This window comes from Lichenostomus cassidix, chromosome 2 (assembly GCF_008360975.1).
Source record: "Lichenostomus cassidix isolate B80296 chromosome 2, HeHo_3.0, whole genome shotgun sequence".
Taxonomy (NCBI): Eukaryota; Metazoa; Chordata; class Aves; order Passeriformes; family Meliphagidae; genus Lichenostomus; species Lichenostomus cassidix.
In genome coordinates, this window is record NC_139482.1 from 41,092,337 (window position 1) to 41,110,495 (window position 18,159).

Genomic DNA, 18,159 nt, shown 5'->3' on the forward strand with positions numbered 1-18,159 from the left:
GAAAACTTACTTCAAGCTGGGGAATCTTATGTAGATGGCTTATTTTCCTAGGAGGAGAAACACCAGTAAAATTAGAAAAAACAATACTCTGCTACATCTACTAAAATTGAATGCAATTGATGGCTTAAATCTAGTCAAAGAAGAAAAAATGTAATTAGGATGGCTGAAATATTTAGTGTAGTACAATTCTGTTTCAGTGCCACTGAAGTTAGGGTAGAAGATAGAATTCACTGTGGAGCCAGTGCTTTTTCAAACGTGTCTTAATTTTGTTCCTATCCTTCTCTTCCCCTCTCCTCACATTTTTCTTTCCTAGCATATAGCACTTTCTACATTGTGGGGTTAATATTATCGATGCAGATACCTTTCGTGGGATTTCAGCCAATTAGAACAAGTGAACACATGGCAGCTGCAGGTAAGAAAACTAAACTTCTGCATCCAATAGCCTGCTTAACACAGGAAAACCTCAAACACTTGTGGCTTTGTTTCCTTGTATTAGAAAGAACACATGTTAACAAAGTAAATTGTTAAAAAAAGAGGTACAATTTAGTATCTGTAGGAAAGTTTTCTTTCCAATTGACACATTATACTCTTTTTCATGTGAGCTAATGGAGGTAAAATGCTTCCATAAGACCAGATCAATTAGCATTCTGACAAGCACTTACTTTACACATTGATAATTTCTCTGGTTTGCAATACAGTGTTGCCTTCAAGCATTATACAATTGAAACATTCCTTCTCGGTAACACAGTTTTTACTGAGCAATTTGGTTTTGGAGTTGATAAGTCTTCTGTAATTTTTCAAAGCAGGCTGAATACAAATTACTAATCAGGAGGGTGATTTTTAAATAACTGATTTGAATCTTGTTTGGGGTTTTTTATTTCTTTAAGTTGATTTTTCAGTAGTTGTTAGCACTCAGACATCTTGATTTCTTGTCAGCAGTAACCTCTGCTAACACTGAGTTTAATTGCATGCACTGTTTATGTGATATAGTTCAGTTTGTTAGATTCCTCAGGTTTTTTTCTTCTGTGCAATCACTTATCAAAATGTATTTGGGACAGTGATCGGAATATCATTAAAATTTAACACAGAAATACTTCTAAAATTTAGACTTTTTTTTTTCAACAATCTGAATATAATGGAAAAGGAAAAAATTACCAAGGGACATTTGTATTCTGAAGAATTTTACATGTATTTAGTTGATAGAAGTTTTGTCATTCTCTAGGAGCTCAGAACTAGTGAATTTCATTGTGCACCTTGAATTCTTTGTTTATTTGAAGAAAGACCATACACTTTCATTTTATTCCTCTGCCAGACAGTAGTGAAATTTCACTTTTGAAAGGATTCTTCAGTAGATTGATCTGATTATATACCTTGAAATTGATAATAGCTGAAATATCATGTCCCAAGTTCTGGGTTTAATGTTCAACTCTGAACAGCATTTTTGAGGGTGTCAGGTGCTTCACCAGTGAATTCTGATGTTTCAACACTAACTTTATGTAATTCACTTGACTTAATACTTCTTTGGTTTGCTTTCTTCTTTCATTAAATCCTCTTGCTTTGTTCAGTAGCTTAGTTTCCATATATTTCTATATTAGCCTTTTTTTGTGTGTTGCCTGAAGTCTGTCTCTTAATTTTTTACCACATCTAGCTAGGTATGGTAACCCATATTTTTGTCATAATCAGTGCAATCTGGTATTCAGATTATTCTCTCCTTTACCCCAATTTAATTTGAGTGCAAAGAAGCAATATTGGATGTGAAAAGAGGGTATTAGAGCTCTTGATATAATTAGAAAATAAGTTTTTTTGAGAATATTTTCTCTCATTGGAAGCTTCTGTTCTTGCAAGAAAGTGTCATCCCTGTTAAATATTAAAGGTTATTTTTCAGAAAGTGATTTTATACTGGGTTCTAGATGTTAGGGTGTACCTTTTGTTTATTTTTCCAATTCAAATATAGGCAAAGTATGCTGGTTACTTTAACAACTGTTACTGCTTTTGAGCATTTAAACAAGAACTTTTATCTTTCCATAGGTGTTTTTGCACTGCTGCAGGCTTATGCATTTTTGCAGTATCTGAGAGACAGATTAACAAAGCAAGAATTTCAGACATTGTTCTTCTTGGGTGTCTCACTAGCTGCTGGCACTGTGTTCCTGAGTGTCATCTATTTGACATACACAGGTAAATAAATGTGAAACTCATTTACCTTTAGAGCATGTAATCCAGATGATCAACGTTTGGTTTAGGCTAAAGTAGTTGTTTTGACATTTTGGACTATTTAATAGCACTTTTATTTTTGTCAATTATGACACCGTTATTCCAAAACAATTCTTAGCATCACTATTTGTTTGAAAGTCTTCTAAAACATGATGGTTTGATTTGATTTTCCATGCATATGAGTAGGTCCTTAGCAAAGTTTTCAGACTGGCATATCAAAACAAAAATTGGCTTCTAATCTCAGCATGCAGCCAAATATGTATTCTGTTGCAGTTCTTAGAAGTGCTGATTTCATCTTCTGAAATTCACTGATCAGTATCACTGCTTCATCAGCTGGAACAGGCCTTGTTGCCTCAGCTTCTGATAGGCTGTGCAGTGTGGGCTCCTGACCACCTCACAGCACTGATCTCTCTCGTTTTCTTAAAAATCCTCTTGCAGAAGAGGGTGCCCACATCTGGACCCTATCCCAGGTGCAGCATCTGGAAGAATGCATTTTGGAAGTCCTGCCTGTCACAAGGCATGTCACCCACTCTTCAATTTAGCACAGTACCTTTTGGCCTCTGGGATATTTTTACTTTTTATGAGCCACTGGCTGGACCCCAATCCACTGGCTGTCCTGACAAACTCAAAGTAGTACACAGTTTTCAACCAGTCAAATGGTCCATTTGTCCTGTCTGTTCTTCTGCAGCTATAAATGAGAAATGAGGAAAATGGTTCAGAAAACATTTATCAGTGTATTTCAGGAGGCTGTGCTCCATGGTCTTTTCAGCAGCTCAGGTTACTGGCCTGTGGCTTCCTGCATATAACTTCCTGCCTTGCCTAGAGGTGCAGCAGTAGCCAAATTCCCAGGCACCCTTATCACCAGGGTAGCTCTCATGTTAGCCAACTCTTCCAGCACCTTCAGGTGAATGCTGCCTACATCCAGAGGAGATCATGACCCTGTGTGCTGACAGCTCCTTCTTCCTGTACATGCAGTGGATTGGGAGCAAGCTTTTCAACTGAGGACTGAAGAAAAAATATGTCTTGTCCTAGAATATTAACCACAATATTTAAATGTCTAAATTCGATACTAAACTAAACTTGTCAGTCAGATTTATACTAATTTTGAAAATAAGATAGAGGGAAGACTTACTGAGTCATGCACAAAGACTTCTGGTAATAATAAAAGGAATCACCTTGTCTGTATCTGTCTTCAGGAAGAGTTGAAACAATTGCAAGGAAAGTGAAAATAAATTTAAGAATCATCTAATAACTCTTCAAAATATTTTTTATCTTTTATCTAATAATTACACTGTTTCTTTTCATCTTATCATATTCAAATATCTAAAGGCATTGTTTTATAAAATATGTAAAGTTTATCAGCATGTGTAATAGCAGCTTTTATATTCCATGCCACATACAGGTTCACTAGGAGAGAAATAAAAGGAAACCAGCATTTCATTTAGTGTTTGTATTTTGGCTATAGATTGTTCCCAGTTTCCTGCTCTGACATTTCAGAAAAATTAAATACTTTCTTACCAATTAAGTTTTCTTCTTCCTGTACTCCTTCACAGAGTATAGTTTGCTATCTGTCATATTCTTTGAGAAATATTTAGTATTGCATTGCTTTGACTTTTGGGAGTGTGCATGTCTTGATACTCAGATTGCACTCAACAAGTACAGTGTGATCTTGTAAGTGTATTCTAAAACTAGCTTGCTTCATGGTTGGTAGATTTTATAGCCTGCCTAATGCAGTAGGTCTGGTTCACATATATTACAAGTTATGTGAAATTTCTTTGGTTTTGTGGTATAACTTGAGGGAGTAGAAGAATTATTGCATTAAAAAACCTAGGGAGCAAAAAGGTTTTTCTTCCATCTTCTCTATTTCAGGTTATATTGCTCCTTGGAGTGGCAGATTTTATTCATTGTGGGACACTGGGTAAGTAAGGATATGAGATTTAGATATCAGTAGCATTTTACTGAAAACTAATAATCATTTACTCTCCTCATCCCCAAATCCATTTAGTATTTTAGTCAAGAGGAATCAGTCATCTAAAGAGAGTATTGTCGTTGTTTCATGATCTTTACAACCATTTCAGTAATTTTTCTATGAAATTTCTTGCTTCTTTGCAAATCTTTGAATATGTAATGGTGTGTTTTTTCTATACGAAACTATAGTGTGTATGTCAGTATAAAATAACTGAAAGCTGTGCCAACACTTGAGTGCACATTTAAAAATTACTAAGAGCCTTAGTTTTCATTGCGCAACATTGCATGAAATCACAAAAACGTTGCACATATGATCTTGCATGTTGCCTCTATATTATGTTTATAAATCTGCTTGAGTATACAGATGTCTACTCTGAACAATTCTGTTTTATTAATGTGTGTTTTCACTGGTAAAATCTTGTTAATCTTTTGTTTTAGTTAACTTTTAAAAATCAAATGCTGGCTTCTTTAGTCAGCTCAGAAAATAGGAATAAAATGGAAACTATTTTTCTCAGTTAAATATTTTAAGGTTAAATTGAGTTGGTAGATTTATTTTTTTAAGATTAAAAGCAAGGATAGCAGAACTTCAAAACTGGTGCAGTTCAAGCTTTTTTTCAGGCTCCAAAATCCACCTCATACAGGCTTCTGTTCCAGCTCTTTCTGTTCTTTACTGACAGTAAAGAAGTCAGTAAAGAAGCCTCAGATTTACTTGAGGAATTTATAGATGTTATTCTTTGCCTATATATATATATATATATATATATATATTTACACACGCACACAAAGCATTAAACTTTTGAGGGCTTGTCTACATTAGAAAAACATTGTGTTAAAACACACAATACAGTTTTGAATGAGAATTAGATCTCAGTGAAGAAAAGGACATATGTTTGATACCTCACCATTCAATCATGGTAGCACCCTAGATTAGGTCCATATGTATAGCTGTCTGTAATACAGAGCACAGTTCTGTCCTTGTCTGCACTGAGTGTTGACATGTTCTTTAGATGATGTGTATTTCCAAGTGTAGACAAGGCCTGATTTTTTTCAGCATCTGAAAGAATGTGGGTGCATCAGTGACTGATCTGGTATTTAATACTGTAATTTGATTTACTAAGAAAATGCAGGTAATCCAGGCAGTGTTTTTGAAATACAATGTTGAAAATTTAGGAGATTTACTGGCGTTGATGATTCTCTTCAAAAATGTAATAAAGGTGCATCCACAGCTTTGTGTTTTCATTTTGGTGAATTTGGCTTCATATTTAGCCATAAACATATAAATCATCCATAATTTTCATTCTCTTAATTAGTATGGATTAGTCCTTTGTATTGTTGTTTTAAATAACTACACCAAGTGCTTCCTAGATACAGTAAGGCCTGGGGACTTTTTAGTATAACACTTTCATCAGATTTCTGCTGATTAGGGCACTTGCCATTTAAAATTGAATGTTTCCTTTGAGATGAATTTCAGAATTCCTAATGTTAACAAGTTTTAATAATTTTATCTTTTCAAAATAATTTGAACTGAATTTTTTTTAAAAAAGGTATGCGAAAATTCACATCCCGATCATTGCCTCTGTGTCTGAGCATCAGCCTACAACATGGGTTTCCTTCTTTTTTGATCTGCATATTCTCGTGTGTACTTTCCCAGCAGGGCTGTGGTTCTGTATCAAAAACATCAATGATGAAAGAGTCTTTGGTAAGAGAAAATATTTAAAAATTATTTTGAAAAATTTTGCCTTCAACTTGATTCTGCTTTGGTTTTGCTTGCTCTAAGCTGATATGTGGCTTGTTCTAAAATCCAGTTTAAAAGTGATGTGTTTAAAGATGTTTATTAAGAGTTGCCTGCACCCAGCAGTATTTAAAGCAGTTTATAAAAATGCAGAAGTTGCTGAAATGGTGATGGAGTGTAGTGCCAGGAGGGGGGATGGAATCATTTGTTGTGTTCAGTTCTGCAGCCAGAGTTGCATGTTCTGACGGGATATGGTTTCACACTACAGGTCAGCCAGGAGAACAGCTCAGTGCAAAGGCAAGGTTCCTACCCTGGGCATCTGGCACTCTTCCTATCACAGCTGATGATTCAAAATGCATTTGCTTTCTAGGTTTTCTGCTATTTTAGTGAACAGAATCGCTTGCTTTGGAACAAGTGCTAGATAAGGCACAAGCCAAAATGGAAGTGTGGGGTCTCCCTGTGTCAGTGACAACTTTTTTTTGTATGAAGCTATACGAAAGCCAACTTCTGAGTCTGAATGAGGCTTGCAAGGAGTTGTAACCCATATGGAGGAGTGAAGATCACTCAGGTCTTGGACTTCTGCAGGGACAGGAGGCTCCAGGCTAATATAGCTGCCTCATAGGCTACCTAAGAGGTTTGTGGGCAGTAGGAATGTTTTACTCAGAGGTATTCTGTGCTGTGTGGCTTACAATGAGTGTTTGTCAAGAACAGTGCTGGGCAACTTGCTTTTAGCATCCTACTGCTGCACCTTCCATTTAACACAGTGTAAAGAGAGCTGTGAGTGAGGATGGAGAGCCACACTGCCTCACCACAACATAAAAATATTTACATGATGTTATCTGATAAATCACTGTCCTTTGACGATCTCTGTGGCAAATCTTTCACAAGAGTATATTGTTAAACTGTAGCAGACAAGGAATCCACCACAAGGAAACCACTATTAGATGTCCACAGTCAGTGTATACAGGATTGTTTGGGTTTTGTTTTCTCTCCAAGAAATGTGTTCTTAATGTTCCTTAGTATTTGGAAAATCTTGATTTATGTTTTGTGGGAGACAAAGTGGAGGTACTACTGTTCATGAAAACTTCCTTCAGAATAGGGTTCACATGTTATTTGTCTGTGTAGATTTATAATGTAGACAAGCCCCCAATTTGTGCACAGATACCTCTAACTTAAATCAAAATTTAATATTTACATGAAATTGTAACACTTCCTTTTGCTTTTTCAATTACAATAACTTGTTTGGTCTTGAGCTATTTGACTTTTTTAATCAAATGACGTTACCTATTATTCCAGTAGTATTTTTGCTGTGTAATATTAAATGTCACTAATAATGTATCTTCTGACACATTATTAATAAATATTGAAAATGGGGTTGTGTTATTGTTAACAGTTGTCAAGATGAATCTCAGGAAGGGTTTGAGGCTTCAAATGGATGAACGTTAATTCAACCCTATGTCTGTACATTAAAAAGCAATGAAATGCAAGCTGCATACTCAAGTCTTAATACACACAGATGCTCAACCCACTTCCTGAAGCAGTTTTACGGAGAGCATGTACGTGTGCAGAGTATTATTTTCGAAGTGTCACCAGTAGATGTGTTTCCTTGCAGTTGCTCTGTATGCAATCAGCGCCGTTTACTTTGCTGGAGTGATGGTTCGCCTGATGCTCACTTTAACTCCAGTGGTCTGTATGCTGTCAGCAATTGCTTTCTCCAATGTCTTTGAGCGTTATTTGGGTGATGATATGAAGAGGGAAAATCCACCAATAGAGGACAGCAGTGATGAGGATGACAAAAGGAGCCCTGGCAACCTGTATGATAAGGTGAGGGGAGGAAGCAGGAGTTAGAAAATGTGGGTTCCTTTGTCAAGGGTGATAAAGGTTGTCATAACAGATACATTTGTGTTTGTTTAGGCAGGCAAAGTGAGGAAACATGTATCTGAGCAGGAAAAAACAGAAGAAGGGCTGGGTCCCAATATCAAAAACATCGTGACTATGCTGATGCTGATGTTGTTGATGATGTTTGCTGTTCACTGTACCTGGGTAACCAGCAATGCATACTCCAGCCCCAGCGTGGTTCTCGCCTCCTATAACCATGATGGGTAAGTAAGGTCTACAGGTCTGAAGTGATTAAAGGGTAAAAGCCTTTTTACTGCCATTGCATTAGCAATTTGCTTTGCCTACTCTAAATCACTCCTTATTATATAAAGGAATTGTGACCTAAGTAAAAAATTATTCATACTCTAATTTTCAAAAAGATATATTTTCTGAAATATTTAATGAAATACATAAAAATAATCCTACCCGAAGCCAATAAAGATGATGGTTAAAAAAAAGCTTTGGAGTCAACTGGGAAAACTTGTGTAAGAATATATATTTGACTGGAAATGCACACAGTCATGTCTTCAAAAGCAGTTCAGCTTCTGGACATTCAGCTGTCAGAGGGTTCAAATTTATGACTGCTGGTGACAAAGTCCTCAAAGGGAGCTGAACTCATAAGAAAGCTCTTACTCGTGGGCCCAAGCTTGTCATGGTGCAGTTCATTTCTTGGTAGTATTTGTACTGATGCAAATTAATTTAACTGTTTTCCAGCACTCGGAATATCCTGGATGACTTCAGAGAAGCCTATTACTGGCTCAGACAGAACACAGATGAGCATGCCAGAGTGATGTCATGGTGGGATTATGGTTACCAGATAGCAGGAATGGCCAACCGGACAACCCTGGTTGATAACAATACTTGGAACAACAGCCACATCGCCTTGGTAAGGGTGGCAATTTTCTGTGGAGTAGATGAACCAAAAAATTTACATTGCTGTCCAATATGAAATTGCAGATATCTTTTAGACAGGGTGATTGCTATTAAGGAGAAATTGCAAAGAGTGAAAAACACAAACATGGAAGGAACATATTCTTTTCATTTGTTAAAACTCAAGTACAGGAATCAATTTTGCTTGAGAGTTTTCATTTTGTTTACTTGGAGCTTCCAAACTTCACTTCAGTTTCTCCTCTTTGGGGGAGGATAGACAAAACCTGAGGTAACCATTTCCCTTGGGATTAGTGCTGTAACAGCTGGTACCACTGCTCTACTGGCCTGTCAAAATAAGGATCCTTGCAGTTCAGCACTGTCACTGCTGAGTGGATTTTTGAATTGCTTGTGAAAACTGACCACATGAATTGACAAATTTTCAGACATCTGGGAAATCACAGAAAGTGAAGATTTATTACTAGCTGCGGAAGTGTAGCAGATTTGATGGAATTCTGTCTTCTCAAATTTGCAACTAGACAAAACATCTGCACAGTTAATTTCTTTGCCTTCTGAAGAGAAAGTTTAAGCTTTGTATGTGTGCTTAAGGCAGGGCATTAGCATTGCCTGTGGTTACAGGGGCTCCACCTTAGGCAACTTGGGCTGTGTAATGTCTCATCATCAATCACATTTCTTCCCAGAAAGTTTTGCTACAAGAGCAGAATGGGGGAAGGGCACAAGAAATTAGGATAGTTAGGATAGTTAGAATAGTTTTTTGTGTTCTTTGTCTTGTGTCAGTAGTGAGTACAGCTGTTGGACCAGATCTGCCAAAATACAGTGCACAAAGCCAGTGAAATAACAAAGCTGTGCTTTGAGCAGAGTCCCAAAAAAAGTGTATTGGGAGAAGGGGGGATCGCACATCTGCACTTTATACCGGGGCAGGAAACTTGCATTCAGCTGAATGCAAGCTTGGGAAATTGTACTGATGGTTTTAGTATCAGTCTAATGTCAGTCAAAAAGCATTGCCATGTACTCTGAGGCACTTCTCATTTGGTTGTTGACCTGACAGCATTTTGACCTGACAGGTGTGTTTCAATTGACACTCAGCTCTGATAGCTCTGTGTGCCTCGCTCTTCTACAAGTGCTAGAAGTGCAGATGACTTAGATTCTTGCAGGACAAGGTGCATCTTGTGAATAGACGATCACCTGTGTTGCCTAAGCACAGTAACCACACTCAGTGCAGCAACTGGCAATGATGGCTTTCAGTAAAGAACTGTCTGGAGTATGACTGCTGCATCGTCAAGTTCCACATTGGAATGAAGACTCCATAAAGGGGGATGCAAGCAATAAATGTGTGTTGTTGCCAAGACCTGGACTTGTGCTGTAAATGAGGCATGGCCTGGAGATGTGTGCAGATGATTTCCTCACACAGAGATGGAAATCTGGCAAATAACTTCACATTAATTAGGATAATGGCCAATAAGCTGAGGTTGTTGTTCTTTTTGACAGCTTGCCGCCTAAACTTAGTGCTGTCTAATTGCATTCTGAGCTGAATGTTACCAATTCAGATGCAATATGATGTATATTGTAGTTACTCCTTTGACTACAGTGATACGTTTCTATGCCTGAAGTACAAGAGCTTCAATAGCAAACAAAACTGCTGAACTGAATGCCAGTTGCTGACCAAAGTGAATTTCTTAAGTGTGGGAAGTGACCAGGATGGAAGAGGTGCTGGATACAGCTCTAAAAAGTTTTATTCTGACATTTTTTCCGTGTAGATTTACCCTGAATTCAATGTTGAGGGTGCCTGTGTGCTACTTAGTGCAATGCGCTATGGCTGCTTCATTAATGAAGGACAGAGCTTAAGGGGAAAAAAAATCACATTTCAAATAATTTGTACGCTTTGGGCTGTGTCTAAAGCTTTAAAAATAATTTCTAATTAGGTATTTCATGCAACACTTAAGTTTTGGGTAATACAATTATGACTTGAAAAATATGTAGGTGCCATAAAAGGAAAACCCTTGTTGCTGTATTTCATACCCAAAATACTCCTTTCAACAGGCAGCAGTCCTCTTACAGAGGACGAAATTTTTCAGTTTAGGTTGGGCTTTTGAGTTTCTGAATATTAACAATGGGCTTTCTTTATCTGGAATGAAAATGTTGGCTTCAGTTGGCAAGTAGGTATTAAAGAATCACAGAACCACAGCTTGGAAGGGACCACAGTGGGTCACCTGCTTCAACCTCCCTGCTCAAGCAGGGCCATCCTAGAGCACATGGCACAGGGTTCTTGGACTTTCCTCTTGCTGTACTGACCTGTAGAGCTGTTCAATAGGCAGCTATGCAGATATTTAAGATATTTTTGCAATGATACAGGTGGGAAAGGCAATGTCATCAAATGAATCAGCAGCATACGAGATCATGAGAAGCCTGGATGTGGATTATGTTTTGATTATTTTTGGTGGTGTGATTGGCTACTCTGGTGATGATATTAATAAGTTCTTGTGGATGGTGAGAATAGCAGAGGGGGAGCATCCCAAAGATATACGGGTAAGTGGAACCACTACTGTTTGTTTTTTTAAAAACCCCTTTTATTTATGTTATTGCTTGTCTAGTAGTGGTCACTACAGTGGAGGGAAATCTCAACTACTTGTTGCCATTTTATTTGAAAAATGAGCTGGGGTTGTTTCTCTGGAGTGCACAGTAGGAGTGCAGTGACCTGTAGCCCAGTTTCTTTCAGTGCTTTTGGTTCTGAAAGGTCAGTAACCTCAAAAGCTTTTCACATTTTTTCGTGATACTAAAAGCACAGGATTGTTTTTTATAATTGTTGTGTTTGTCCCTCTGTGCATCATCACATGCTTGCAAAAAGCAGGAGCATTCAGACGGTTTAAACAGTCAGCATTACAAATTTCTTCAAATTCTGTAATAGTAAGAGACAAGTGAAAGTGTTAATATTGACTCATGTAGAGTTTAAGCTGTTCAAACACCTCTGAGATTGCAGAAGTCTGTAGTAATATTTTCTTAAGCCTAACAAAAACTCCTAGATATTGAGCACAGGCTTAAGGGAGTAGTCTGTGTGTGTACTTTCATCTTATACTTCAGATGAAAGTAGCAGAAATTTTTTGTTTAAACACAGAGAACATATGAAGTCCATAATGACCCTGCAGATCTTGTATATTAACAATACAGTGCTTGTCACCTTTCTGAAGAATAGATGCCCAACTAACTTTTACAGTTTGAGATAAGTTTTCCAGAACTACTTAGGACGTGACAAAACTTGGAACAGTCCAGTAGTGGGGATTTAGGAAAACTCATCCATTGGGGTCTGAGTTACAAGCAGGTAGTTTGCAACTATTTCACCTTTAATGAGCACCATCTTTTTTGTATTAAGGTTACCTTAAATCAGCTTTTAAACTGTAAAAGCCAGTTGAGATTCTTAGGAATAGTCCTGTGGAGAAGGGAATAAGAAAGTCCTTTAAGTAAGATTTTTAGTTTGCACTAACTCTTTTGTATCTTCTCTTTTTAAAGGAAAGTGATTACTTTACCCCTCAGGGAGAATTCCGGGTAGACAAGGCAGGTTCTCCAACTTTGCTGAACTGCCTCATGTACAAAATGTCCTATTACAGATTTGGAGAGATGCAGGTTAGTGCTACAACTTCTCCTGAATCTTAACTGAAATGTGAGAAAACAAATGTTATTTTGATATATTTTCTATCTTTTTAGACTAAGTATTGCTTGCAGTAACAGAATCTGCAGTAAGAGTGAGCTGTACAAATTAAAACACATCCAGTCATGGTCTGCTGTTTATAACCTTTAGCAAAAAGCATTTCTGCTGTTAACCTACACTTGTACTTTATTTTTTGGTGTCCTTCACATTGCCCTGGCTGAGTATGTAGATTGCACTGTGCTGTGTGCTCACTAAAGCATCAACTGTGACATTGTGGAGAGCTTTAGATTTGTTTGTTGTAATAGCAGCACACAAGTGGAACTACTGACTGTTTAATGTCTGTCAGAAACTACATGATTTCCATCCAGGTCACATCAGTGTATAAAACAACACTGCACTGTATAGTAAGGGCAGCAGTTGTCACTCCCCTTTGCAAGCGTCAAGCACATGGATGGAGCTAAACCTGTTTGGTTTTTTCCTTTCCTTTTCTTCCCTTGTTGCCCCCACCAGGGGCCCTTCCTTCTGATGTATTAGCACAAGAACCTTTTTTCAGTGGATCTTACTTGTAACAGAGCAGGGCCAAATTTAACTGATAATTGTGAACTACTTCTGGGTTGTACGGAAAACCATGGAAGTGCAAATTATTGCCGTATAGGCAAGAGCACAAGGGAGCAGCTCTGCTGAAAAGCCACTGCAGGCTGCTGCACCTCAGACTGTCCCTTCAGTTGCTTCATGTCTGAATCCAGACAGGGTAGTTTTGCTGAGACATTAAGTACTCTCCCCTGTTACAACTGTAGGAGTAAGAATGAATTTGTCCCTTAGGATTTCAAGTTTTTTTCTGTGTAGTAGCACCCAGTGGAAGTGTTGTCCTTTGACTCAGGCCAGCTGAAGGCATTGCCATGTAGCATGAAGTTCCACAGTTTACAATGATAGGTGTTCTGGGTTTTGTCTCAAAGTAATGTGCAACTTTAATTTTTATAGCTGGATTTTCGGACACCCCCAGGATTCGACCGTACACGCAATGCGGAGATAGGCAACAAAGACATTAAATTTAAACATCTGGAGGAAGCCTTTACCTCAGAGCACTGGCTTGTTAGAATATACAAGGTCAAACAACTAGACAACAGAGAGACATTGGATCATAAACCTAGAGTAACCAACATTGTACCGAAACAGAAGTATTTGTCAAAGAAGGTGGGTTCCCAGTGAAGTAAATGAAAGGGGTCAGGAGTTTATTTTTAACAGCAAATCACATAGCTGGTGAATTATATATTTCCACTAGCCAGAATGTTATGGATACTGTTCATGTTAGTGTCCAATATCAGACCTGCCTGCTGGTAATAATTGTTAATTTACTGTCTGCTTAACTTAAAAGCATGTGAAGACACAAGGCTAGATTTTTTTTAGGCAGAATGCTAACTGGACATAGAGTGTGTCACTGGCTGTTACAACTCTTAAATCTTCATGTAACTGGAAGTATAATCTCTAAAGTACATCAATTCATGTTTCAGTAACCATGGCTCACTAAGTAAATGTGGACGTTGCTTTCTGACTTTGTTTGAAAGTAGTGACGCCTAGAAGTTTAAAAATGGCAATTTTGTATGAAATAAATTAAATATGAAACTTCTGTTGATGGAACTTTAGTGTCTGTCTGCTTACTGCTTGAAGTCATCTTCATGGTTTTAAAGTGTTTGTTGTGCTGCCCTGCTTCAGCCTATTAAGAAAGGTCTATTCCCAGAGGAGCTGAGGAGACTCTTAGCAGCCCTCTCCTTCACAACATCTCTTTTCTATGTATTCCAATAGATGTTGCAAAAGGAGCTCCAGAATCCTGTCTAACTAAATTAGTATAGGCAGTAGACTAACACTCTGTCATGGAAATACAAGTGAAGAATATTCTCTGCAAGTAGACAATGTTCAGTGTAAAAATGCTTATTTTTGTGATTTGATGGAACTACATAAAATGAGTCATTTGGGAGTCGCCACTGAAGCTAGACATATATTGAGAGGAAATGATAAGCTTTATTGTGCCTATCTTACACTTAACACTCTAACTTTTGATCTTAAGTGACAAGCAAGGCTGTATTTATCCATGATAGATGCAGTGACCCCACTTAAGCCTTGGATGTGCAGATTCTCTGTTTAAAGATAGAAGTTGATGTCATTTCTGACCCATCACCAATTGTTGCAGTACAAACAGGCTCTACTTCTCAATAAGACATCAGAGAACCAGTGGAGAGTATGGGGCAAATGTCCAAACTAGGATTTCTTAAATACATTCTGAGGGCTCCTTAGTAGCCACGGTTTTTCAGCATCCATCTTTACTGGAAATTCAGTCCGTCTCCTGTTGTGTTAGGAATGACATAGCTCAAGCTCAGAGATAAAACATGTCTGAGTATTACATATGAGTTTGTATCTATCTCACTTTATTATAAACATGTTGTTGGTGTTACGTTGATTAAATAAATTTTTTTTAAATAATAATAGAGCCTGCTGGTAAGCACAGCAAAATGCAGCTGCCTCCTGGCAGGTGTGTTGAATGTACAGTTCTACCTGCCACAAACTCTGTACACAAAGTTGAAGTTAATTTGACCTATGACCAACATTAATGTTCCCCCCCCATTACTACCTTAAAAAAAATCTGGAACATGCCGATAAAGGAATGTGCAGGAAGTGCTAACTAAGCAGCCTACAGACCAACAGCAGAGCACTGAAGACTAAAATGGGATTTTTCAGGCTTTTTCTTTTGCAAAATGCTGCTTTGAGCAAATACTTCTACCGAACTTTCAAGAGAATAAAATACTGCAAAAGATGCAAGAAGGTATTTGCAAACAAAACTAACAGAGTTGTGCTCTTTGGGCATATTAAGAGTTTTATCATGTTGGTTAATTATTAATTCTGCCTTAGCACGTGCTTTGCAAAGAATTCTACAGATCTGGTAGACAGGGCTTGCAAAAGCACATCTTGTGCAAAAGCAACTGTTGGGCAGGAATTAACAATCCCAACAATAAAAATAACTGGATAATGCCTAGTTGAGGGTTTAGCATTTAAGCTCTTTAAAATCATTCTAAAGCTCAGGCACTGAAATGCACATCATTAAATCGCGGTCAAGACTAAATCATTAACTAATACCTGTTATTCTGTTTTTCTTTTTAGACCTCCAAAAGGAAGCGTGGCTACATTAAGAATAAACTAATTTTAAAGAAAGGCAAGAGACCCAACAGGAAGACAGTTTAAACACACTGTTCTGATTGCTAATACGAAGCAGTTGTCCTTGAGATAACCAGTCTTTGCCTTTAGCTCAAATCATGTTTCACAGCAACATGAGGGTACAGAACCATCATTGGTCCAGATTATTGTACAAATTTTTCAGGCAATGTCTGATTAAAAATATTGGCTTATTGAGAACAGCTGTTTTAGATTTGTAATGTGAAGCAAGACAGAGCTGCTATCCAAGTCTAGCAGCATTTTTTTTATTGGTACATATTATCCTTCAAATCTGTTAAGAATTTGGACTGACTTTACCAAAGAACCCTGTAATTTGGTCCTTGGCACATGCATACTTGTCAATCTTTTTTTGGAGAACACTGTTCAGCTGAATAGCAGCAGTATGAAAACTGGAATGGTGACATCTGAAAATGACTCTTTTTCAACGAGAAAGAGGTGGCAGAGCTCTCTCAAATTCAACTTTCAAAACAAGCTACTCCCATGATTATTTTTCAATGGTTTCTTTCACTGTCCTTTTACTCTTGCTGCAGGCTGGTTTTGAGCTGGAGTGTAAGAAGCAAAGCTGCAATTTTCACAAGAGGTGACAGGACAGATTAATTGGACAAGCTGCTTTTGTTCAACACGGGATTGCAGTATTGCTGCCTTACACTGTCATTTCACAAGGTAGACAAGGCAAATCTTGCACACTGTAGATACAAGGGCTAAATTTGTAACCTGAAAGACCTGAAACGACAGTAATGAATGCTATAACAACATACAACTGAGCACCATGTAGCTGCTGGTGCTTCAGAACAGAAATTAAACTATTTTAGGTGAATGTTTACATTGGTAAAACAAGTATAGCCTGGTTATTGGGGAAAAGAAGGTTGACAGGTATACAAAACCCCTTTCTGTGGCTATCAGAGGTAGAAGATTTGCAAACCTCTTAAACTCTCACTGCCTTTTTGGCGAGGGTGGAAGTTTTTCTGGAAATCTGCATTTTTATTTAGAGTGCTTAAATCAATTGAAGAAATTCCTGCTCTAGTGCTATTTGCTTTGTCTGTCTTTTCTACTGGTTTCGGTTTGGTTTTTTTTTTAAGTGGTGAAAACTGTCAGATTAAATGCACTAAAATATAAATGGAGACTGAACGTGTTCACTTTCCAGCTGTAAGGAAACTTTATACAGACTTGAACTTTTTCTTTAATTAAAATGGAAGGGTTTTTTTGCAGTTTATTTTCCTGCCACAGGTTGTAACTTTTTATAGAAACAAAACTTGCATCAATAACTTGATGTAAAATGCAGAATAGTATGTACCTTTCATGAAGAAAATGTAAATTTACAGTGTTCTGTGAGAATGTTACTGCTGACTTCTTTCCAAGGTGTAGAATATTTTTTTGATTTATGAACTCATTTTTGACTCCATTGGTTTATAGAGACCAATATTACAGCTGCAACATTTTCACAAAGATAATTAAATCTGGATTTCTGGCCCCTGTCGTTTGAAGATTTCATTTTATTTTGTTGCTTTAAAGCTCAATGCAGACCAGTTGTCAACTATAGGGGAAAATAAAAGTTAATTCAAGTTTTGTGTTAAGGCTGTTGTGTCAGTTTTGTTGTGATTAACTTGAGGTTTCTTGTAGTCCTAGTCATAAATTAAGACATTATAATTCTGAAATGCAAATCTCCTGACTTCACCAAGCTGCTGTAATGAAGCCACAGCATCTTCTTAACATCTCTCCAGCTTAAACTAAGCCAAATCGAGGCTGTGATGAAATGAAGGTGGCGGTCATATTTCCAGGGAAGAGCAGCCTTCCTTCCCAACCACACATGTCGCGGCAACTCCTTCCAGCATCTGGAGCTCCTCAAGCTGCTACAGCTGCTCACCCACCAGCAAAGGGGCTGATTGATGATGTGATGCATGACTTCTGGTGTCTTGCTGCTTCCAAACCAATCTGCATCCTGACCACTGGTAAGAAATAAGGGATCTAACATTTGGAAAAACACCTGAAAGGCAGCAGGACAGATGCTGCCAGTCTGGGGCTTGGCAGTAACTCAGCCTTGTTTTAAAAGGAAATACAAGATTGCTCTCCCCTCTTTTGGTACCTTTAGAGTTGAACAGACTGTTTTCAGCCTTAGTGATAGTGTTCTCTTTAACAGCTGAAATAAGTGAATCTGAGGCATGTGGAATAAAAATAAGCCAACTGCAGGGATCCTAGCCAGACTGGGCCTAAAGTTGCCTACTCCTTACCCAAGCTTTATTTTTTTCTTAAATCTAACATGACTTCAAGGATTCTGCCAGTGTTGTGCAGTTCAAATTAAATAAAAAGTTGGAGTCACTGAGGCAGCCACTTAGAAAAAGCAACATTACAGAGAAGAACTGTCACTGTCTCACCTTCCTTAGTTTCTCTGGAATGGGCACACCATTTATGTTTTCACCTGGATTCTAGAATACACAGCTAAACTAACTCTTACCTCTTCTTTGGGAAAACTGAACACCACTTCTACCAGCAAAGACTACCAGCATCTTCCATCTTCATCACACACACCTCCCAGAATAGCTGATTTCCTTAGCTCCATTCTTTTGTTTTTCTACTACATCAAATTTTGAAGCATAATTGCCACAAAACGAGGAGG

General features: G+C 37.8%; 1 protein-coding gene across 1 annotated transcript in view; it reads left to right on the forward strand.

The window, feature by feature from the left end:
* Nucleotides 1-17,119, forward strand: part of STT3B (STT3 oligosaccharyltransferase complex catalytic subunit B) — a 56,970-nt gene extending 39,851 nt beyond the window's left edge. The window contains exons 6-16 of the mRNA XM_085051177.1: nt 314-412; nt 2,029-2,175; nt 4,081-4,129; nt 5,724-5,878; nt 7,524-7,735; nt 7,826-8,013; nt 8,504-8,675; nt 11,030-11,203; nt 12,182-12,295; nt 13,302-13,514; nt 15,474-17,119. Coding sequence (XP_084907303.1) covers nt 314-412; nt 2,029-2,175; nt 4,081-4,129; nt 5,724-5,878; nt 7,524-7,735; nt 7,826-8,013; nt 8,504-8,675; nt 11,030-11,203; nt 12,182-12,295; nt 13,302-13,514; nt 15,474-15,554 — 1,604 coding nt within the window. The 3' untranslated portion in view covers nt 15,555-17,119. The remainder of the gene's footprint in view (nt 1-313; nt 413-2,028; nt 2,176-4,080; nt 4,130-5,723; nt 5,879-7,523; nt 7,736-7,825; nt 8,014-8,503; nt 8,676-11,029; nt 11,204-12,181; nt 12,296-13,301; nt 13,515-15,473) is intronic.
* Nucleotides 17,120-18,159: the final 1,040 nt, after the last annotated feature.